Here is a 24,677-nt window from a genome sequence, read left to right as displayed (position 1 = left end):
TTGTGGAGATGCCTGTTGAAGCTTTGAATCTTGATTTAAGTGATTTTATTTTTTTTCCGATCACTACGTATGTAATGATAACAATGTATATAGAAAACTGTTGACTACATGAATGATATATAGAAAACTTTCTTGATTTTCTGTGACATTATTTTTAGTAATTATGCTCTGTATGGTAAAAAAAAACAGCGGTGTGGTTCTTGTGTTTCACAAAAAGCATATTTCCCCAAAGTTTAAAATTGGAAAATTGGGGGATGTTGTTTGAGTACTCATGTTGTTTTCTTTTCTGGTTAGAGGGTATGACTGTATGAGTCAGTAAGTTGCTGCAGTAGTACATTAGAACATGTATATAATACTCGTAAATGTAATAGTTTTCTCGCATCATACTTTTTAGTACAGAGCCCCAGTAGATACATTCAGTACAGTGATATCCCTAATTCTACAATTCATACTCACGAAGTCCTCGTCTGATAAAATTGGTTTGAGCTGCTACACAGCCTGCATGTGGGGAGGGAAAAGAGAAACAAAAAATGATTAACCTGTAAAAGATGACTGCTCTGGTAGATTATTTTGCAATACATCATTCATTATTCAAGAAGAAGAAGAAAGAAGAGGAAGAATGTTACATCATTCTTTCAATCGATCTAATTCTTTCTCCCACTTGAGTCCAAACATCTGACGACCAAAAGGCACAATAAGATTATAGCGAAAAACCTGCAATAGATACAAACTCATTTTATAACTTGAAGGAAATTTTAAAACTAATAAGTGACAATATTGACAGCAAATTTAAGATGGTTGGCAATGAGACATATTGTTTGTCTTATATATACACATACAAAACAAGAGAATGATATAGAGTTCCAAAAATCATGATCAGTTGCCTGGTTTAGATGTGTAATTTTTACCAGAAACATTTCAGCTCATCAGTTTTGCCTGACTTTCGCTTTTCCGTCATCCTCTGTGTTCCTAAACTAACACCACCACCTCCACTACCATGATCCTCTGTCAGAGTAGCCACGGCAGCCAGCACTGTAACCTTTTTTTTACTATTATTATTGAGAATCAGCATTTTATTGAGGATGATCAAAAGTTTAAGAAGAAATGGTGAAGCAGAGGTCACCAGAGTCTACAGAGGGAACATTAAGACCAATACAAACCAATTCAACTTACGATATGCCACAAAATACCAGAAATAACTTTTCAAGTTAGTCTCTGAACAAGTACTTCCAGTTCACGATGATATCTTGAACTCTGTAATTTCTATTAGTAATAATTGCACCTCCCACCTAGAGCTATAATGCCCACCACCAGTCTATCGGCATTGACAGTCTTGTTCCTGAATACCAAATTGTTCCTGCAACACCATATACTCCAAAGTGTAGCATACAGCAAAGTCTCCGATATTCTCAATCCCACACCACCACGGTAAGTCTGTAACTATCACTTAAAATCATCATCCCGTGCATCACCAAAAAGGAAGCTTTTCATGAATCTAGAAACAATTATTCTAGGACTTTAATTTGGACTAGTGGTTAGGGAACATGAGGTCAACCAGATACATATACGTTTTATGAACCAACAAAGTAGATGGCTGTCTTGCAAAAGGAAACATCAGGTGAAGAAGTGACTTGTTTTCTATATTTTACCTATTATATAGATGAAGGCCCATGTTGTATAGATGCTATTCAAATTAGGTGCCATATGTAGACACCATATTAGTTGATGCAATGAAACTATGTTTAGCAGTAGATGACCACTCCAGAACTCAGTCTGCTCAGTCCAAACATATAAATTTGGCAGGCTGAAGTTGTATATGGCACTTGTTTTAGTTGTTTCTAATTTTTTCCAAGTCACTAGATACATCATATGATTCATATGTTACATGTCAAACACAATTTACCAAGACAATAACTCACCTTATCGTTGATGACATGGATATGTTGCTTCAAAGCTTCAGAAGCTTCAATCCATTTGGAGTAATTTCCATCCAATCTATTTGCCTCTGCTTTCTTTAGGGACAGACGCCATTCTGTAATATTGCTCCGTATCTCCTTGTTCAGTTCAACCCACTCTGGTGCACATTTATTTCTCGAGAGAATTTTATACAATGTATCTTCTGCAGGATCTGCATGGGGATTAATATCAAGGTTAAGGGGTTTCCCTTTTCCTGGTAAATTCTCGAATTGCCCTTCTTCCATGGAATGCCATATTCTTTGTTCAACAACATTGATAATGTCAGTTTCTGACCTGTCAAAATGAAGAGTCACTACCACTAACAAGCCGAGGCATATACAGAGCAGGATGAATTTATCAATGCTATGTCCTAGCTCTCATATGCAAGCCATGCAAAAGCCATTTAGAAACATATTTAACCCCAGAATTCATATATTCTCCAGTTTCTATGAAGTGATTGAGTATAAGGAAATGAGTATATATCAAACAACATAAACAATAAGGAAATTCGAGGCTCCTCTGCATCACTAGATCCCAAAAACACTGGCTTTATCTTCCAGTATGGTTTCACTAATAAAATGCCCTATTTCCAGGGGGTGCATTTCCTAGCAACGAGGTCTCCCACAGGCTACGGGGTGCTATTGTCTGATGATCATGCCTAAGCTGTCGAGTCTTCGAATTAATGCCTTCTCAGGGCATGGGAGGACCTATCATACACATGGACCACCAGAGTCTGAATAAGAACTCTGAGGCCCCACACAATTGTGACTTCATACGGCTCCTCCATGGCCACAAATGAATCCAAGGACTGGTTCAATATTATCTCGATTAATAAGGATTTCAGATTAATTAGCAACAATAAAAATGATAAGAAACAGACAATTTGCATGGGCTCACGGGAAAATTTATTCAGGATGCTCTACTACTTGAGTATCCCCTATATTCTCGATGAAGATTACTCCTTCAGAGAGCGGAGAAGGATGCTCTACTACTTGTTAAAAGTTGATTGTTAAAGAAACTCCTTGTATGTTTGGTACGCGAAATACTTATGGAATAATTTAAACAAAAAAAAAATATAAGATAAAATATGTTGAAACCAAGAAATCTGTCAGAGGAAGGTTTCTTGATTTCAAAAAGAGGATAACACTTAAACTCTACCAAATTTCCAATATCTCTATATTTATTAAAACATGTTGCAGACCAAAGAGAGAAACCAATTATTTTAGAATTGTTATCTTTGTGGCAAGCTGGAACAGCAAAAATTTACCCTCTATCTAAAATCTTGACATGCTCATGAGGATAGCAAGAGTTAAATGTCTCTACATACTTTACCAAGACAAATGATGGTGGTAAAAACAGCCCTTCTCTTCTTGAGCATTTATAAATATAAGTAAACAATGACATCCACAAACATAATACCTGACGGCGTTACGTTGACCACGAAGTTCAGGAGGGAGTTTACGATCATTAACAGCGTCAATAACGGAAGACAAACGATCAGCAAGCTTATCGGGTCGAGCATGTGACGAAGAAGAAGAATAAGCCCATCTGGAGGTCCGACCCAAATACCCGATTAGGTAGTGAGTTGAAAAAATAGGCGATGGCGCTGCGATAAATTTCGCCGCCATGCCTGTATGTAAGGGGTTTCTACGTGTCAGGTTGTAGACTTTGTAAGTTTCAAGGATGGGTTGGGTTGGGTTGGCCCATTTATTAGACTTATGTGTTCGATCAAAATTCGTCCAAAACAGAAATGGACTGTATATCGATTCTCCCTAAGTCTCAACATAGAATATAATTATATAAACAGGTGGCCGGATTCATGGGACATTTTTAAAGCAAATCCTCGTCGTTTAGCAAAACAAAGTTGTAGTAAGTTTTCGACGAATTAAGGTATGGTATAAAAACCAACTTGCATCCTTCCAAACAGAATCAACATGGCATAGTAAGTCACGGTGCAAAACAATGTGTTATACATATATTAAACGCAACCGATTACATTTAGTAAGCGAAATTATTAAGTTGGACGTCTAATATGGATCAACGACTATCAAGACATTTGCTTCCATTGCTCCTACTCTTTGTGAGATGTGTGTCGTCGGAATATTGGCCTGTTCCAAGGCTTGGTTTGTCAATGAAAACAGCGGAGATCAGTGATGTATAACCTGAAGCATCACCGGACTGGGAAATTCGTTTCTACACACAAACACTTGATCATTTTAATTATGCACCAGAAAGCTATGGAACCTTTCAGCAAAGGTATATCATAAACTCTAAATATTGGGGTGGAGCAAATACTAGCTCTCCTATATTTGTCTACACAGGCGATGAGGAGAGTATTAAAGATGCTGCATCTTACTGTGGGTTCATGCCAGAAAACGCACCACATTTCAAAGCTCTCCTAGTGTACATAGAGGTATGGTGTTTGAGTGCTTAATTAGTTGCCTGAGAATTAGTCAGGTGTATGTACTTCGAAACATGTAGGCCAAGACCACCAAGTGAAAGAGTCATCATAGAGCTCCGTGCGCGTCCAGTTGCTCATATGTCTCTTCTAGATGAACCCAGTCACATCTACAAGTAGGCTGGGCAGCAGGAAGCAAAATGGTCGTGTACATGAGGGACTCATCACTTTGTGGAATAAAGAGACGGAACCAGGATTCCTGGGGGTGCAAGAGTATATACAACTCAGTAATTGAACTAGGGGTGCGGTAATAGAACCTTTGTAAAAATCTTCGGGTTGCGAATCCTTTTGGTTTGGTTATTCTTCTGGCAAATTACTAATACATTATGTTACTTTTCCAAATCTTTGGGGGTGTATCACACCTCCCTGGATCCATCTATGGGTGGATGTGGATAAACCGGCGCCCCTTCACCTAAAAATTATGCATCCAGTGTATTTTACGATTGAATAAAAGGCAGCTTATAATATAAGCAACTGTGATTATTCTAGTAGCATGCTTCCATCTTATGCATGTATTGAGTGTCCAAATCATCTCTTATATAGTTATATTGGTTCAATGACATTCAAGGTCAAAATTGCGAGGTTCAACTCAATCAAAGTTAGGTTGTCTAGTTTTTTAATTTCAAAGGTTTATGCCGTCAAATTTTGCGCAGTTCTTCAATCTTTTATACAGTGATAGAGATGTCAAAGTAACAACGTTTTTGGTTGTGATATTCTTTAGAAGAGTAGTTAACGGGCTAATAAATATTTGATTCGCTGCTAATACTTCCGTACAGGTTTGACACATTTGTGTACTTGAGTTTGAGATCTCCACTACAGCCTCTTATCCTATTTTCATAGGTGTAGTGATAAATGAGTCAAATGCCTGCTCGTTTTGCAGCCTCCATAGACGATTTCAAATTTGAGGAATGCTAAAATAGATTTCCACTTTGGAGGATGTTTTAGAGCAAGGGGCGGTATGGTGTTCTGCCGCCCAGTTATTACTGTGCATTTTTACTCAATCTCCTTTTTGGCATTTCAAATCCTAGTCTTAACTTTCAAATTTTAAGGTTTTGTTGGGATAGTTTTAAATATTGTTATTTATGCTAGGAGATACATATGGTGGTTAGCTTGTTAGGTTAAAGGGATTGAGTGTGTAGAAAAAGAAGAAGAAATGATGGAAGCACAAGAAGAAGATAGGGTTTAGAGTATATATATTACTCTAACCTACAATACATATATTTATACTAGAGATAGAATAACCAAAATAGCAACAAGTAAGTGTGAGACCGACACTACATATTTCAACAAATACTAAGCATATTATGCATAGTTTCAATGCTTACAGTATAACACCCCGTGTTTTATTCTTTTTCATAATAATAATAATAATAGATAATAGATAAATAAAATAGGATAAGTGTTAGTGGAAATAAGAGAAGTGGGTTTATGGGATAAACCTTCTTCCCTATTTCGGGGGTTTTGTTTTTTTTTAACAGAAAGAAAACAGAATAGGGTTGGTCAAAAAAAAACACAGCGAGAGTTTTATAGAGAGGAGAGAAAAAAAGGGGGAGATTTTACTGAAAGAAAAAAATGAAGGTTTTTCTGGTAGCTGGTTGATAGTCGGAGCGCACTAAAGGTGAGTAGCTATTTTGTTTTTATTAAACCTACAGTTGTTTTACGTGTATACAGAGATATTTATTTCAGTCCAATGTTTCCATTTTATTTATGCGTTTTCTCTATTTTTTATTCAAGGCCACGTCGTGTTGTTAAAACTCGCGGAAACTCAAATTGGAGAATTGAAATCGTTTGGAGCATTCGAACTCGGAGCTTTATTAATGGAGGCGAGCCCGAGTCGCCCCGTAGATTAGTTGAACTTGAATCTTGTTGTTGTGATTGTTGTTGTTTTGATTGACGGCGATTTGTTGGTGTCGTGAGATGGGGATGTTAAAGCTCAGGAGGAGCAGATATAATAAGCCAAACAAACCAAATTAAGCCATGATTTTTGATTGTTGGAATGATTTGTTTTGTTGGTTTTGTTGTAAGGTTAGGGCAGTAGCTTTGATTGTTGATTTGTTGGTGGTTGTTTGGGTCTTTGGAGAGGGTGTGGTTGAAGATTTGAACAAGCTTTAATGGAGGTCGAAATTCCCGGATCTAGTTTTGGTTGAAGGATTTGAATTTAAGAATTGAGGTTCTTGCTTTGGTTAATGTTATAGGGGTTTTGAAGGGAGCATTTTCGATTAGGTGGGGAGGGTCGGCGAGTGGTCGATCCGGTGGTGGTGGACGGTGGTGGAGAGAGTTGATGGCACCGAGGGGAGACGACCCTTGGTTTGGGGTTTGAGGTTGGGCGAACCAACCACTCATAGTGTGGTTTGGATCAAACCATGAGTCTTGTTAGATGGCCGGTGGTGGCGAGAGTGGCTGGAGGAAGAAGAAGATGAACAGTAAATCTCGATTTGGGCTTGGGCCCAATCGTGGGTGGGCTTATGGGTTTTAGTTTAGATTTTCAAATTTGGATTTTTGTATTAGACTTTGGGCTTTTGGGTTTTTGGAGTTAGATAAGTTTAGACTATTTGACTGCTGTTGACCCTTGACCGGTTGACTGATGACCAGTCAAACCTTTGACCAGGATTGACTTTGACCACTTGACCCAAAAGTTGACTTTTACCTCGGATTATAATTCGGTCCATTAGGATAGGCCTAGGACTATTTGCATGCTTGGCTTTAGGCTAAGACCTTTATGTATACGTGTGTATGTGTATTAACTACTATGTGATGTTTCAGTTTTTATGATATGCAACGTTATGACACTTAGACATCGGTATATTAATAACGCGTAAACCAACAATACATGAAACAAGATACTCCTACGTTCTCTGAAATAATATATGCAATAAGGTTCAATAATGCGTAAACCAAATTTACCACCTCTTTCAGAACTCTCCACGCCTCAAGTTTTGGAATTTAGTTTTATGACTGTTGATGTCATATGTTAGGTGGGCATTTATTGAATGTGTTATAAATGGCCCATTAGCGTTATATATGGGTATTCATTGAATGTGTTATGAATGACCCGGGTATTCATTGAATGTGCCATGAATGACCAGATTCTTTGGACTGCCCTAGAGAGGAACTAAAATATTCACCTTGCGGGTTAGTTATATTATTTGATTATGCAAGTGTTTGGGTTTACTTTTGAATACCTAATATAATATCTACGTAGGTTATATAGAAATTCTAACTTTCTTTTGCAGGAGGGTAAGACTTAATAACATTTTGTGCAGGGACGCGGTCCTACCCTTATCCAAAAGTGGATATCAGTAGGTTTTAATTCACTTACCTAGTTATAATAACGAGTTATGATAATGAGTTAATAGAATGGAAGTCTTGCTTGGGAAACTATGCCGGTTGAAATGACGGAACTACCTGTCTTCAAAACTGAAAAAGATTAAGTTATGGGAAATATAAAGTGATTGTTTGGATAATTAAAGTATAATAATGGTTTTATGTGGTTAGTCTACTCATACCAGCAAATTCTATTTTGCTGACCCATGTTTGCTTTGTTTTGGCAACGTGGGTGTGTTCTTGGGAACATAGGTGGAAGGCAGTGGAACCGCGGCATGTGATTTGGATTCTTGTCTGGAGCAGTTCGGGAGGTTATTTTATTAGGTCTGATCTTTTGAAAGTATGTAATAACGTAGTTTTCTTTTCATATGACATGAAAATACGATGTTGAAGACCTGTTATTCTTAGAGTGGTTTGATGTTTTATTAGGACGGAAGATAGATTTTTTATAAAGTAATAAAGAGAATTTTGGAGATTATTTTTGTTGTTAAGATTCTTTTATGATATGGGTTTTCGGTTTTGGCATGTGTAGTATCCACCCCGTCATAGTCTGGATTTTTAGACAATTGAATATAGTGATGTTTGAGATATTTATATTTCAAATATTCATTTTTTTTAATTGTTTAGAAATTTGGGCTGTGACATACAGATTCACAAAATCAAAAATCAAAGTATATGGGATTGCATTGGGAAAAAATTGGATGTATATAGTGCATACCATTTTCATTTTCATGATTCTGTTTCCTGCATTGTCATGCTGTGCTGTTATAGCATCGCTTTTACGGAGCTTCAATTTCTTTCAAAGAAGCATTGGGAAACACTAGCCTTCTTGGTTACTTCAGCTCCACACAAGCTTTGGCAGATTATGCAGAGTTAATTATTGACCTGAAGAGGAATTTATCAGCAGAGAATTCCCCGGTGATCGTTGTTGGAGGATCCTATGGTGGAAGTAAGCGAACTTGTTCTCTTTTGTCTGTATATAAGGAAATTGCATTACTGAATAAAAATAAACAGTTAACGACCTAAAAATGCAAGGATCTTTGGAGAGCCAAAAATGCATGAGTGGAGTAATTAAGGAAGCAAACGTTGGAGCTTATACGGTAAGGCAGGGGTTACGCTTAAAAAATATAGAGTGGGAAAAATCACGAGGCAGATAAACCATACAAAATAACAAATACTACCAAGTAAAAAGCAAACAACATTGACATAAATTGAATCCAACTTCATTACGTAAAACTAGAGAATAAGGTAGAGCCGTATTTGCCGTGTTGAAATTGTTGCCAGTTTGATTTTCGTACCCTGCTACTGATGCTGCTTCACCGTATACATGAAATTTTTGCTCCTAGAAGCTGGCCAAGTATTAAGTATATATGAGCAAAAATAAAACTTGCAGGTCATGACCCGGATCATAACCAAGGCGTGTTTGCACTGGCCAAAACAAGAGCATGTCAAATTGCTGTAACAACATACTCATGCCTGTCCAGCACGTAATGTGCGTGTCAGAAACATCCCATTGAACATGATTTTCCACGCACAAGAGCATAGCTAGTCAGCTCAAAACAAGAACATGCATAACACCAATGTAAAGGCGGGTTTTAGCTAAAAACAAGAACATGCATAACACCAATGTAAAGGCGTGTTTCAGCTTCCTTTACATACACAGTTGAATGGGAACTAGAAAGGGTTATTATTGGGACCGAGTTCGGCTTAGGAGCGAACTGCCTACGTATCTTGTTCTCGATTCTGATGGGAGAGAAGAATCAGGTCTGGCGTAGTTCATAGGAGGGGTATTTATAGATGTTGAGAGTGAATCTTCGCCCACCACGTGTAAAGTGTATCACAAACGTGGGGTCTAGATTTAAGGAGGCGTGTGAGTACTGTCTTTATAGGTCTGCTGTGATGATGTGGATTATTAGTCTGGGCAAGTAGCTTGTGGTAGTGGTCAGTAGCTGGTGGCAGTGATTTGTGCATGTGCATCTCTGTTCATGATTACTTCTAGAAAATAAGCTGAGTCACGTTATAGCCTAGTTCACATGCTGGCGCGAACTGTTCTGGAACATTCTCTTAGCTTGGGAACGCGATCTAATTCTACAGGTCGGTGTGGTATTTCCATCATACTGAGTACGCGCCTGATATTCTTGAAAGAGGATATCACTCCCTTACACAATCCCCTCTCAGTAGGGTGTGCCGGTCATGGAAGCGGCTTGCTGAGAGAAAATGGTAGCGCGTGCGGAGCATGTTAGAGTTGGAAATACCTGACTAGTTAAGGAGAACGACCTGTGTTATCCCGCGGAGTGGCGTAGATGTTCGACACGTGTTAAATCCGCGTGAGAGGATCGAAAGGCGATTCGTAAAAAAAAACGTGCCACCCCATTTTTTCGGGATTTGAAAAGACAGGACAGCTTGTTGGAAGCCATGTGCGGTTAGGGCTAGGGTATAATCATGATGCCTTGGAAACTGGAGGGGCGGTTGTTCAAAGATTACGCTTGCGATTTTTGAAACATCACTTTGCTGCTTCGCCTTGTAGAAAATAAGTCAGTACCGCAACAGCGTTCAGGTTAGTTTTCTGCCATTGTTGAACTCTTGCTTCTTGCTTCGTGCTTAATCTTTGCTCTAGAGTTGTTAGAACGTTTGCTTAGTTACTAGTGGCTAGAATCGTTAGGGCGAAAGAGAGATGTCTGACTCAGATGATACGCGATCTTATGAGGTCCGCAAAGTTTCTCTTGGTTGGGCTGATGAGGAGGAAGAGAAAGATGAGTCGGTGTGTGGGGTGAGTGAGGCTGGTGATGAAGATGAAGCAGTTGAGGAGGCGGAAGTGGGGAAGATGAGGCTCGATCTGCATCGTGGGTCTTTGAAGCACTTCACTGTCAATCGCAGGGAGGGTCGGCGTCGGTGGTACCGCTAAAAGGCGTGGACAGACACACTTTGAGGGCATTCCCCTATTAAAGGAAAAAATATGGGATAACCGTAAGCGGTCTGGAGATCCATGAGCCTGCACAGAATGCTCTGGTCTTTAGCAATAGGTATACCCCACCGAACTATGGGGTTATCGTCTGTGAGGGGCAGCTGAGCGCGCATATGACGATACCATTCTCTAAGCTGGTTTGTGAATTCTTGAACCGCTATGGCAAAGCACCTATTCAGTTTGTGGGTAACACGTGGTGGTTGTTCAAGGTGTTTGACTTGCTAAACGCCAATGGTGAATACCGGATAGAGGTCGCTGATATTATTGAACATTACTCCCTAAAACGATCTCGGTCGCTTAACTTTAGCTTGCAAACCCGAGCTAAGCTGTCGAGCATTTTGGATGGTGTGAGTAATGAGTCTTGGGATAAAAGACCATTTCTGCTTGTGGGAAACTACTATGCGAGCGGGTTCAGTGTGGAAAATAAAATATGCGACTTTACTGGTGGGTACCAGTACGCTCTTTAAGAATATTGATCTTGCGTTAGTTGAGCTGTACTGATATTACTATTTTGTTGTCTTTGCAGATATCTCCATAGAAATGGAGACGAGCCGAAAGGTGATTGAGAAGTTCGCTAGGTTGACTCGAGTTGAGAAACAAGCGAAGCTTCCGGAAGTCGCACATTTCTTTAAGGAACGAGGCGGACCTGCGATTAGGGAGAAAAGGGAGGTGCAAAAGAGCAGGGCGCGAGGTAAGGTGAGCGGGAGAACGTCGAGGAACCTTGTGATGGAAAAGTGTCAGAGTGATCTGGTGACTAGGGAAGATAAGAACCGCGGTCGTACTGGGGTGAAGTGACCCGCCGGAGGTGCTGGTACGTCTGGATCGGGAGTTGGGCAGGGTCAAAAGGACTCTCCATTCGATTTGGAGGACTCTCTCTTTGAAATCCCTGAACCTCGCTTGTCGACGAGGAAGGGTAACGACCCAGAGTCTCGACCTTCCAAGGTTGCGAGGGTAGCTGAGACTACACTAGGGGGTGGTGAAGGGCGAACTGGGGGCAGGGCAGCTCGTAGCTCGAGAGCGAGACCGATGCCCGACTTCATCGTTCTGGGTGAGGACACCCCAGAGGTCACTCCGACCAGGGTTGTTGGAGATACTTCTGGCAAGATGAAGGGGAAGGTTGGTATGAGAGAGACTGGTAAGGGGCACTCTAGTGCTGGGAAAGATGAGCTGGAATGCAACCTGATGTATATAGATGAAGTGACTGGGAAGAAGCGCTATGTGAGGAGGTCGGACTGCAGCTACAAGTCCACACCCATAGCTGCTTGTTTGCTGGAGAGTATAATGGCCGACCGGTGATAGAAAAAAAGACACGGATCGCGATGGAGCTGGAGTCGAATCTAAGGGGGATGGATAAGGCGATGTGCCTGGTGAGTAACTTTTGCGTTAAAACTTGGCTGTTTTATTGTGTTATATGTTGTTGTTTGATGTTAACGTGATATCCTGTGCGAGTTGTCGCAGTTGATCGCTAGGTACCAGAAGCTGAAGACGACCGCTTAGTTCGCTGAGCTGGAGAAGACAGAGGTCGAGTCGCTGAGGGACGAGCTTTCGAATCTTCGAGCTGTGCAATAGTCTGAGAAGAAAGAACTAGACGCTTTGAAGCCCCAACTCACTGCCTTGATGCTGGAGAAGACATCTGCCGTGAATGAGTCGATCGAGCTGAAGCATGAGGTAGAGGCGTTGAAGGGCCAGCTGGTCGCAGCGAAAGCCTATGCGGAACGATGTAAAACTTCCACATTGCATGCGAAAGAGGCCTATCTCGCCATCCGTGCTAAGGTGGAACCTGGAAGAAAATGTGACGACCTGCGGGGGGGAGGAAGCGAGAGCCGGAGAACGCGGGGGCGAGCTACTCAAAGATGCTAGCACTGTTCCTGCAATCGTGCTTCCCCCTATTACTGGTGTGGTGAATGATCAACTTTAAGGTTCTGGCGAGCTGAATGTGGCCATTACCGAGGCAGTTGTGGCATCTTCTAGTGATTTGAGCTCTGCCCAAGTGTTGAATGTCCTCCTTGCAGAAAACTTTGATGATGTTGTTTGAAAAAGTTGTTAGTGTTTGTGGTTATAACTGGCCTTTGGTAGTAAACAATAGAGCTGGTTTCCTGGATTGACCGGGGCAGCTCGCTTTTCTTCTTTGCCTGTGATTATGATGACTAGTGGCTAACTGAGTTGGATTTCCTAAGTATTCTCAGCAGCTCGGTTAGTCTGCAAACTGAGGCTTCCCTGAGGTCGTCAGTTCGCTCCTTTTCATGAATGTGAAATATGTTGTTTTGCTTAATATAAGTAGTATTGTGTATGATATGAATGTTTGCATTCTGCAAGTATGTGTATGCTGTTGCGACTTGTCGTATAGAGGGTACGGTCTCGATGACCTATGACTTTGCTGGTCTGTCGTGCTTGTTATTCAATTTAAACAGTGTAGGTCGCACATGTCTTGAGGACGCAAGGGGCGTTCTCTACCCGGGAGCTACCTGAGTTACAATGTATGCGTGCGTGGCACGTGTAAGAATATGGGTGGTCGGGAGACATGACATGATGGCTGCCAGGTGGCCTGCCATTTTGGCGTCTCGATGCCATCATGACCAGTCTTGGGAAGATACGTTACTTTACCATAAGTAGTAGTGTTCTTGGAAGAGCAAAGACATTTGCTCTTCCTTTGCTTTTCTTCTTGCTACCGCGTCTCTTCTCTCGACTGTGTTGCGTCGTTTACTTCGTCGGTTTACTCAGGTACGTTTGGCTTCTCTGTTTGACTGTCCCTCCCTTTTGTTTTGTTGAAAAGGAACCTGAGGTTTGTTTATTTAACCTGCGTCCTGCGTAGGTTTATTTATGGCCAGGTGCCGCAAATATGTCAAGGGAGAAGGGAGTTTGAGAGAGAGCTCCCCTCTGATAATGGAAGAAATGGAGTTCCACCCGCTTGTTCATGGAGATCGTGGCAAAAGAAAAGTTGTAGCGTCAGGGGCCAAGAGCAACAAGCGACCCAGGAGTTCAGGTCGCGCGACGGGTGGCATTGTCTTCAGGTCGCCTCGGCAAAGTCGACGACAATTAATCGCTCTTGAGGAGGAGCTAGCGACACAGGGGCAAAGGTCATCACGTCGCTGGTGAGAGTTTGCCTCCTCATATCGGGGATGTGGGGAGCGAATTCTACTATATGGGGAGAACGGGGAAGAAGCGTGCGGTGAAAGGCTCTAACTGCAACTTCCACTCGGCGCCCATAGCGACCAGTCTGCTAAAGGGGATCATGCTGGACGACAACAAAGCTGAGATTGAGGATGAAGATATGGACACGCTCCTGGGCACCATGGACATGGCTAATTGTTTGGTGAGTGTTTACTTGTTAGGCTTGTCACTCTATTTCGTAAGGGATCGTAACCTTGAACTTGTCCTTGTAGTTTCTGGCGGGGTATGACAAACTGAAGAATGCTGTGTAGCACCCTGCTGATACTGATGTCAACTCCCGAGTCGAGATGGGATGTCTGCGAGCTGCGTGGGGAGTTGACAAGATGAAGCTGGACGTCATGACAGATAAGTACCGTGCGGCTGAGGATGAGAACGCTAAGCTTGTTGCAGCGATGACTGATCTGCAAGGAAAGTTAGCGGAAGTCACTGAGTACGCCAAGCAATGTCAGGGGGTCGCACACAAAGCTCAAGATGTGTATACCACGGCCTGTGCTCAGTATGCCGAACTGGATGAGAAATACTTCCAGTTGAAGAAGGCACAAGGAAACCAGGGTACTGGATATGCGCATTGTGCTGAGATCGGCAAGGCACCCTCCGTCAACCAGTGCTGCCCCAGAGGATAAACATGTTGTGGTTGCTCCTTGATGGTGATTTCTCATCTTGTTTTTGAAAAATGTTTAAGTTGGATAACTGTTTTGTGTGTTCTCTTCTCTATGAGAGTTAAACAACAGAGCTGTGTTTTCAGGCTTGCCTAAACAATTCGCCTTAGTTGATACTGAGAACAGGTTTCCACGAAGTGGCAGTTCATTAATTTTGCTCCCATTATTCAAAAAACCGATCTGGATTTTCTGGGTAGACCCAGCAGATCGGTGGATTGGAACTGGCTTCCTGGCATTGGCCGGGTAATTCGATTGGTGAATGTATATGTAATTCCATGTTTTGCTTGCCTACTTGTAGTTATTATTTTGTGTATGGCGCTTGTGGTACGCCTCTGAGATTTAGTTTAAGAAAGTGTTATGCTTGTGAAGTATTGCTCAGGAGAACGACCTCCCTGAGCTGATCTTAGAGGTATAGGTCCCCAACTAGTGAGAATTAGGGAGGCCATGAGCTGGTAAGCTCTTGAGAGCATTCTGCTTGCGAAGAGCGTATTAAGCTTCTGGAGGCGTGTTGCTCGCTGAGAGCGTTTGTAACCCCTGAGGGTGTTCTGCTCACTGAGAGCGTTCTCACGGAGTTCACCCTAGAAGTATAGGTCCTCAACTGAGCGAGGTTTGGAGAGTCTATGAGCCTGTAGGCTCCTGAAAGCGTTCTGCTCGCGAAGAGCGTATTTGACCTCTAAAGGCGTGTTACTCACTGAGAGCGTTTGTAGCCCCTGAGGGCGTTCTGCTCACTGAGAGCGTTCTCACGGAGTTGATCCTAGAAGTATAGGTCCTCAACTGAGCGAGGTTTGGAGAGATTATGAGCCTGTAAGCTCCTGAGAGCGTTCTGCTCGCGAAAAGCGTATTTGACCTCTGAAGGCGTGTTGCTCGCTGAGAGCGTTTGTAGGCCCTGAGGGCGTTCTGCTCACTGAGAGCGCTCTCACGGAGTTGATCCTAGAAGGATTTAAATAGAGTGGTTGACAATACGAATGTAACTAAACTATCTGAATTGACAAAGATTAAAAACATGATTGTGTACAAGACTGAATTTTTATTAATAAAATCTCTTTAACAAGTAAGTGTTCCAGGGTCGTGGTAGTGGTTTCCCTTCTTGTGTCTTGATCCAGTAATCCCCATTGCCAACAACTCGGTCCACTATGTACGGTCCTTCCCATGTTGCTGTTAGTTTAGAGTCATCCTGTGTCTTTTTCAGAACTAGATCACCAAGTTGGAAGGATCTAGGATGTACTCGTTTGTTGTAGGACCTCTTTAGAATCTATTGATACGATGCCACTCTGATAGTTGCCAGGTCGCGGCGTTCCTCCAACAAATCAACCTCTCGGGCTAAGACCGAGTCATTATGTCCTGACAAGCTCGGATCTAGTTGTTGTGATTGTCAGTTCGGTGGGAATAACAGCTTCTGTGCCATAACATAAGGAGAAAGGTGATTCGCCTGTGCTGGAGCGAGTTGTGGTGCGATGAGCCTACAGAATATTCTCTAGCAGGTTTGGCCATTGGCTCTTGTTCTTTTCTATCTTTTTCTTTAAGTTTTCTAATATGGCATTATTGCTGGCCTCTACTTGACCATTGCTTTGAGCGTACTGTGGAGTGGAGAATGCGTGAACTGTCTTCCACTTGGCCAAAAATTCTTTGACCGTTTTGCCTTTGAACTGGGAACCATTGTCCATCACCAAGGTATATGGCAGACCAAATCTGGTGATAATGTGAGTCCAAATGAAATTTCTAACATGTGACTCCTTGACATGTACCAAAGGAACTGCTTCGATCCACTTAGTGAAGTAATCAGTTGCAGCTAAAACAAAGCGGAACCCTGTGCTTTTCTGTGGGATGAATGGTCCCATGATGTCCATTCCCCACATATGGAATGACCAGGGACTTGCGATGCTGATCAACTCGCGAGCCGGTTGGATGATGTTGTGGCCAAAGGTTTGGCATTTGATGCATTTGAGAACATATGTTTTGGCGTCGATCTGCATGCGAGACCAAAAGTATCCTTGAGAGATTGCTTTGTGGGCCAAAGAATGACCTCCAACATGATTACCGCATTCTTTTCATGAATCTCGGCCAAAATCAATTGACCTTGAGTTGGACTTATGCACCCCAAGTGAGGTCCTCCATCATATTTTCTAAACAACTTGTTATTCATAACACAATAGCGACGTGCTTGATATGGTATCTGCCTGGCCTTGCTCTGTTCTACTAGGAGTGTTCCCCTCTGAATGTACTCTATGATGGGCTACATCCATGTTTGGCTTATCTGATCCTCAGAGAATGGGCATAGGTCACTGACTTCTAAGACGTGCTCTACTTGGTAGGTAGGTCGGTCAACTACTTCAATGAGGAGTTGTCTCGGGTGCGGTTCGGTGTTTGAGTAGCCAAGTAGGCTAAACTGTCTACGTGGCGGTTCTCGTCGCGCAAAAAGTGGTGCATGGTGGCCCTTTTGAAAGATAGAAGTAACTGATTAACAACTTTAAGGTATTTAGAAAGGTTACCTTCGTGGGTAGTGTACTCTTTAGCAATCTGGCAAACGATCAGTTGCGAGTCACTAAAGACTTGAAGCTCTTGTACACCCAGCTGTAGCGTCATTCTAAGCCCCATAATTACTGCCTCGTACTCCGCTTCATTGTTGGAGGTCGCAAAGTCGATGTGAACTGATTTCTCCATTACTACTCCGGCGGGCGATACTAACACGACGCCAACGCCACTTCCGCCAGGGTTGCTGGAACCATCTACAAAGAGGGACCAAACAGTCTTGTCGTTGTGCTTGGGGGGTAGGATGTTTGTCTCTGGCTCCCAATGTAGATCGTCCATAGGGAAGTCGGCAAGGAAATCAACCACGACTTGTCCCTTCTGCGAGGTGCGTGGGACGAACTCGTTGTGATGTTCGCCGAGCTCTTCAGTCCAAACCGCCATGCGAGTTGTCTTGTTTTTCTTGTGAAGTATTTTCTTCAACGGGAGGTCGGTGAGTACTTTGATTGGGTGTGCTTGGAAATATGGCCTGAATTTCCTTGCATAGTATAATAGTGCTAAAACTGCTCTTTCGATGTAAGAGTAGTTCTTTTCGGCTGGAGTTAGTGTCTTAATCGTAAAGTAGATTGGTTTCTCTGAGTTGTTGATTGTTTGCCTTGAATAGAACCGAACTAATAGAAAAATCTGATATTGCTAGATAAAGCCCCAGCGTTTCGCCGTCTGTTGGTTTCCATGAGAACTGCTCGCCTTTTTTGAGGAGTTGTAAGAACAGTCGGCACTTGTCTGATGCCCTGGATATGAATCGGTTGAGTGCAGCAACCATGCCTGATAGCTTCTGTATCTGTTTCTTTGTCTGCGGGTCGGGCATATCCAAGAACGCGTGGATTTGATCTGGGTTAGCTTCGATCCCATGCTGTGAGAACTGATAGCCCAGAAATTTGCCGGAGGATGCTCCGAAATGGCATTTTTCTGGGTTCAGCTTCATGCGAGTTCGGCGTAACCTGGAGAACGCTTGCTCGAGGTGAATGAGGTGGTCACCTACTTTTTTGCTCTTGATGACCATGTCATCAATATATACTTCCATGGTATCGCCTAACATGTCCTGGAACATGTCAGTTATCATTCGTTGATACGTCGCTCCAGCGTTCTTGAGGCCGGATGGGAGAACGTTGTAGCAGTAAATCCCCTGTTCTGTAATGAAGGACGTTTTCTCTTGATCTTCTTCTGCAAGTGGTATTTGGTTGTACCCACTATAGGCATCCATGAAGGAGAGGAGCTCGTGGCCGCAGGTCTGGTCCACAAGTCGGTCGATCCTTAGTAACGGGAAGTTGTCTTTGGGTGTTTCTTGGTTGACATTGGTGAAGTCAACGCAAAGGTGAACCGTGCCATTCTTTTTTGGAACAGCCACTATGTTAGCGATCCAATCTGGGTAGTCGACCTTTCGGATGAACCCGACTTGCTTGAGTTTATCGACCTCAATATTGATTGCTTTTTGAAATCGTAGTGATAGTCTCCTAGGTCGCTGTCGAACTGGTTTGGCACTAGGGTTGACATTCAACTTATGGCAGGCAACACTAGGATCTATACCTGGCACGTCAATATACGACCAAGCGAAAATATCTTTATTCATGGACAAAAAGTTTACAAGCTGGACTTTGAGTGTGGGGTCGAGGTTAGCCCCTACATAGACGAACTTAGGGTTGTCTTCCGTTCCTAGATTCACTCGCTGCCTCTCTTCAGCTGGTGCCATAGCTTGTGTTGGGAGAGCGTCCTTTGAGGGGTTGAGCTCTGTGGATGCGTTGTTGGTCTGATGAGTGATTGGAGTTGCTGCAGGAGTTGGAGCGTTTTCTATGGTTATGACCACAGAGTCTGGGATGACTTCTGTGGTTATGACAACAGAGGCTGGAGTATGCTGCAGAAGCTATTTTGGCAATATGGGATCTGGTGGGGCGACCTCTGGGGTCTGAACAGGTGGAGCACTGATTACGGGAGCGATCTCTGGTGTCTTGACTAATGAATTAGTGGCTGCCTTGGCGACTTTCGGGGTCTGTACAGATGGATAGGCCTTCTTGTTAGAGCCTCATGCGCTCTGAGTTGGTGCGTTGCCTCTGACTTCGGCAACCAAGTCTTTGGCCATAGTGTAGCTGGTGGGCTCATCTCTTATGCTGATTGGGGCCTCAGCGGTCTTGTTCGCTGAGAGGATTTGATTACAGTGATAGGCTTCGAGCTGGTTGCTATGAAGCTCCATCATGCCCCGGGGGCCTGGAAAACGAAGGACTTGATGCAGTGTAGACTGTACGGCCTACATTTAATGAATCCAATGCCGTCCTAGGATGGCGTTGTAGGACAACTTGATGTCCAAGACGCTGAAACGCGTATTGAAGATGACTTTATCCTCTCTTAATCCCACTGAAACTGGGAGTATAATGTCACCGATTGGGTCAGCTCTGGAGCCATTGAACCCATAAAGAGGAGCAATAGGATCTATGAAGACTGACTTGGGTAGATTCATCTCCTGAATTGTGTGGTAGAACAAAATGTCGCATGAGCTATGCCAGGGTCTATCAGGACGCGCTTAACTATCTAGTCACTGATCCTGACGTGGACGACAAGCGCATCGTTGTGAGGGGTGAGGTCAGCCTCTGTGAAGGTGATATCCCCTGAATGGCGACCCGAATGTCGCGGGGCGTGTGCTGCTTGTGAAGAAAAATGATAGACTTCTTGAAGAGCCCCGACACGCCTTCGTTTCTCTCTGGAAGAAGTAACATAATCATCTAGGGAAAGTGATCATATGGATAGTTCTGCCGTTGTCACGAATTGACGAGTGCGGGCGGTGATCATGACGAGAATGGTCGATGGGGCGTCCTCTCTGCGATAGCGAGCTTGGATGCTTTGGTGTTCCCGGCGGGGTGGAAATCTGCTATGCACTCGGCCAGCCATAAGCTTGTGGCACAAGTCGCCGTCAGCAATGTTGGTGTATTGTTTTATATGTCTTGCTTCAATGAGATCTTGGAGATAATGTTTGAGCCCCCAGCAAGCGTCGGTCTCGTGACATTTTGCTTTGTGGAATGCACAGTAGGGCTTGTCGGTCGGTCTGCGGGTTGTCATACGTTAGGCTGGAAGTATGAGGCTCGCTTGATCTTTTCCAGTATGTAGCTGGGAGAGCGTGTCAGGACAACGAACTTTCTGTTGTTATCCAAACGGTTGCTTGATTTGGGTGCTTGCGACCTGGACCGTTTTTTGGCAGGTGGAGTGTCGTCAGAGATCACCGTGACTTCTTGGTCATCTGATAGACCGTGGTGCCACAAACCTTCTTGCTGCTTAATACATTTGTCGACCCGAGCATACAGCTCTGACAGGGTTTCTGGACGCGACCTCATCAGCGACCTGGAGAGGTCTGTGTTACGCACCCGACAGGCGTTGGAGAATGCCAGTGTGGCAAAAGACTCTTTGAGACCACTCTCCATGCATAGCAGTTCGGCTTTGAACTGACCTAGGAACTGGCGAATGGTTTCATCCTCTCCAAATAATAACTGGAAGAGTGAATCCAGATCTGCTTTTTTACGTCTATTGTGCACGTACTGACTGGCAAACAAATCAATGAGCTACTCGAAAGTCTTGATCGAATCTGACTCGAGTGAAAAGAACCAATCAAGTGGGCCATCTTTGAGGCTGGCGGGAAGGAGCCGACAGTGAAGATGGTCAAACTCCGGGGAGCTATAAAGGGCCAGGCTTTGAATGTAGCGGGCTACATGTTGGCCGGGGCATGTGCTGTCATCATACATTAGAAAACGTGGCTGGACAAAATCTTGAGGAGAGGGTTTACTGAGTACCTCTGTGGTGAACGAGGAAGCGCGATATGTCTTGAGCATTTTCTAAACGATCTGGGATGCGTCTTTGCGTACTGCGCTCTGGTCGATCCGTTGCGACAACTCATTAATCTGCTAATTAACTCCGTTGATGCCGTTCTCAACGACGTTACCAGTTAGGCTGTTGTTGAGCGTCAACTTGTGCACGAAGAGCAACATTTTCTTGCCTCATTGGTTAAGCCTAGTTGGTTTGCGAGGCCTTGAACTTGAGCTTTGAGGCTTGTCATGCTTCATGGGCTTGAGATATTTGGTTTTTTTGGTTTGTGTGAAGATGGTGTCTCAAGTAATCGAGACCACAGACGGCGCCAATATAAAGGCGTGTTTCAACTTTCCTTTACATACACAATTGAATGGGAATTGGAAAGGGTTATTATATATTGGGACCGAGTTCGGCTTAGGAGCGAACTGCCTACGTATCTTACTCTCAATTCTGAGGAGAGAGAAGAATCAGGTCTGGCGTAGTTCATAGGAGGGGTATTTATAGATGTTGAGAGTGAATCTTCGCCCACCACGTGTAAAGTGTATCACAAACGTGGGGTCTAGATTTAAAGAGGCGTGTGAGTACTGTCTTTATAGGTCTGCTGTGATGAATTGGATTATTAGTCTGGGCAAGTAGCTTGCGGCAGTGGTCAGTAGCTGGTGGCAGTGATTTGTACATGTGTATCTTTGTTCATGATTGCTTCTAGAAGATAAATTGAGTCACGTTATAGCCTGGTTTGCATGCTGGCGCGAACTGTTCTGGAACGTTCTCTTAGCTTGGGGACGCGATCTGATTCTATAGATCGGTGTGGTATTTCCATCATGCGAATACGCGCCTGATATTCTTGAAGGAGGATATCACTCCCTTACAACCAACATGGTTTACAAATCGAGAGATACTGCCCTGAATACATGAAAACAATGTGAAGGCTACTCTTTCCAAAATAAACTATAGTAGTGGACTAGTGGATCACTAGAATTGTTCCATTGAAATGGTTTCTTTCGTAATTTTGGCTTTACTTCTGTAGCTTTGGGCTTACGTCCAATCTCACTATTAATATTCAAATAACATGCATCAAACTAATGTTCACCTACTTTTACATTTAGTGCTGGCATCGTGGTTTCGACTAAAATATCCACATATTGCCTTGGGTGCACTGGCTTCATCGGCTCCAATTCTTTATTTTGAAGACGTACATAACGCCGCAAAATGGATATCATGTTGTTGTCACGAAAGATTATAGAGTAAGTCAGTGAATGATTCTTTGTTATTATTTGAACTAACTTATAATCTTGATATATATGGCTTTCATTTGGTGATGCAGGAAGCCAGTGAGAGCTGTTACAACACGATAAGAGATGCTGTATGGTTTGAAATAGATAGAGTTGGTGCTGAACCTGGAGGTCTTACATTCCTAACCCAAAAATTCAACTTTTGCCAGTTAATACTCCTTACGTCATCCATCTTAATATCCTTGTTCTCTATTCACAAATGTTATTTGAAATGCTCAGTTCAATTATTTGCTCTTTTATGTTTTTTGTTCAAGACCATTATTATCTACTGAAGAGCTGAAGGGCGCTATAGAAATTGTCTTTTCCGCTTTAGCTCAATACGATGCTCCTCCAGATTATCCTGTTAATAAGGTTTGTGATGCCATTGATGGATTACCTGAAGGGTCAGATACTCTTAGTAGAATATCTGCTGGATATAGTGCAGGAGTTAGTTTACTTGATGGGGATGGACCATGTAATAACGTTTTTGCTAACAACCCACCTAAGAACTTTGGATGGACCTGGCAGGTAGGATCATTTCTATATACTTAATTATATATAAACATGCATACTGAAGTTCTGAGTCATCCTTTATATCCCTTAGAAGTATGATTCTGATTCAATTTTGAATGGTTTTGAAGACATGTACTGAAATGGTAATGCCCATTGGCTAGCTACCACAAAAATGAAACGATGTTCGATGAAAGGCCGTTTGATTTGAACAACTTTACAAAAGAATGCCAAGAAATGTATGGTATCACCCCAAGACCTCACTGGATCACAACTGAATTTGGTGGTCATGTAAGTTCGATCATCATTAGCTTTTGATTATATACTTAATTACTTTATGCAATTCTAACCCATCTAACGCCTCAGTATTTATTATGTTTCAGAATATAACTTCAGTACTTAAAAATTTCGCTAGCAACATCATATTTTCCAATGGACTCAGAGACCCCTACAGCGCCGGAGGGTAGTAAACAGAATGAGACCTGTAACACTTTTGCTATAATAGTATGTATCTATTAAGTTGTAAAATTAACTTTTGGAATTGCTATTTTCTTATGTGATTGCAGAGTGTTACAGAACATATCGGACAGTGTCGTAGCTCTATCTACTGCTCAAGGTACATTTTAAGGCTATTGAATTCTATTATTGTACGGACGATTAAAAAAGGTATTGAACTTTACAAGTTTTGACAATATAGGGACTAATTTTTTTTTTTGGTCAATTTGGAGACCAAACTTTTTAATTTTTGCAATGTGGGGACATGTGTAATGATATCTAAATTTCTCACACACATCTAAAATTTCCATAGTCATGAGGTTGTAGCATGGTCATTTCACATGTTAGCACGTTGTATAACAATGTATGTAACTTGTGAATTATGAAACACTTTCCATGAAATTTAGTCATGGTTGTAGCAAAAAGTTTGGTCCCCAAATTGACCGAAAAAATTTTAGTCCCCAGGTTGTAAATTTCGATACCTTTTTTATGTTAGCATTGTAAGCAAAATAACAATGTATGTAACTTGGTCTCACAGAGAAAGAAAGAGGTTGAAATCATCGAAGGTTGGATCCTAGAGTACAATGACAAGCTCAATAAAAACATCAGCAAGACTTGATGGGATTATGTTCATCGACATATCAATCAGATTGAACTCAAGCGTACTTAGTTTTTTGAATGTGGAACTGCTCATCTGGGTGATAAACGTACATATACTTTGAATTTGGATTGCCTTGTTATATTGTCAACTAGTTAATGCCCGTGCCAGATGGCACTCAAGACACAGTGCATTTAAATACCACTCCTGCTGACCATCTCCATAGGGGTATATAGCATGCATTACTCATTTCCAGTAGTTTTATAGTTCATAACCATGCCATCGTACAAAGTGGGCTTATGACAAAAAAATTTTAGTTAACCCCATATTATCAAAACTTATAAATTTAACCAACCATCACCTTTTTTATTGTATCGCCGCCTTTAAGAATAAAGAAAGATTATGGGGCGCTATTGTAAGCAAAATTTTGATGGGTAAAGCATGTGGTTTTAGGTTAGCATTGCGTCGATATACTTATTGCAAATGCAAGTGATCCCGACTGGTTGGTCTCACAGAGAAAGAAAGAGGTTGAAATCGTCGAAGGTTGGATCCTAGAGTACAATGACAAGCTCAATAAAAACATCAGCAAGACTTGATGGGATTATGTTCATCGACATATCAATCAGATTGAACTCAAGCGTACTTAGTTTTTTGAATGTGGAACTGCTCATCTGGGTGATAAACGTACATATACTTTGAATTTGGATTGCCTTGTTATATTGTCAATAACATAGATGTGAAATAAAAGGAAACCTTAATTAAGAATGGCTTGTACATAGCATAGCTATCAAGAATTAAGTTTGCTGGGCGTATATATATGAAACATGCAAGCTGACTCTTCTTCTCAGGCTTGGAGTTTTTCTGGTATACAATGGGATGGATCTACTGATCTAGAAGAAATGTTGATTACTTATTTTATTTCTCCCGATTCCAGTAGAGAATAGAGATATCTATT

At 42.3% G+C, this 24,677-nt stretch overlaps 2 protein-coding genes across 2 annotated transcripts; one reads left to right on the top strand and one right to left on the bottom strand.

Annotated features, from left to right (window-relative positions):
- Window positions 1-332: 332 nt before the first annotated feature.
- On the bottom strand, window positions 333-3,752 carry LOC147482562 (uncharacterized). Its single transcript, XM_086575540.1, has 4 exons — window positions 3,376-3,752; window positions 1,920-2,250; window positions 627-714; window positions 333-498 (listed from the first exon to the last, which is right to left on the bottom strand). The coding sequence occupies exons 1-3, from the start codon at window positions 3,582-3,584 to the stop codon at window positions 628-630; spliced, it is 627 nt and encodes a 208-aa protein (XP_086431666.1). The 5' UTR covers window positions 3,585-3,752; the 3' UTR covers window positions 333-498; window position 627.
- A 236-nt stretch (window positions 3,753-3,988) lies between these two features.
- LOC147482561 (uncharacterized) lies at window positions 3,989-24,622 on the top strand. Its single transcript, XM_086579343.1, has 10 exons — window positions 3,989-4,043; window positions 4,125-4,369; window positions 8,510-8,687; window positions 21,955-22,092; window positions 22,173-22,288; window positions 22,395-22,647; window positions 22,761-22,920; window positions 23,013-23,092; window positions 23,196-23,245; window positions 24,176-24,622. The coding sequence occupies exons 1-4, from the start codon at window positions 3,989-3,991 to the stop codon at window positions 22,089-22,091; spliced, it is 615 nt and encodes a 204-aa protein (XP_086435469.1). The 3' UTR covers window position 22,092; window positions 22,173-22,288; window positions 22,395-22,647; window positions 22,761-22,920; window positions 23,013-23,092; window positions 23,196-23,245; window positions 24,176-24,622.
- Window positions 24,623-24,677: the final 55 nt, after the last annotated feature.

The sequence above is a fragment of the Coptis chinensis genome, chromosome 8 (assembly GCF_015680905.1).
Source record: "Coptis chinensis isolate HL-2020 chromosome 8, ASM1568090v1, whole genome shotgun sequence".
Taxonomy (NCBI): domain Eukaryota; kingdom Viridiplantae; phylum Streptophyta; class Magnoliopsida; order Ranunculales; family Ranunculaceae; genus Coptis; species Coptis chinensis.
Note: the sequence above shows the minus strand (reverse complement) of the source record. Positions and strands in the feature narration are given on the sequence as shown.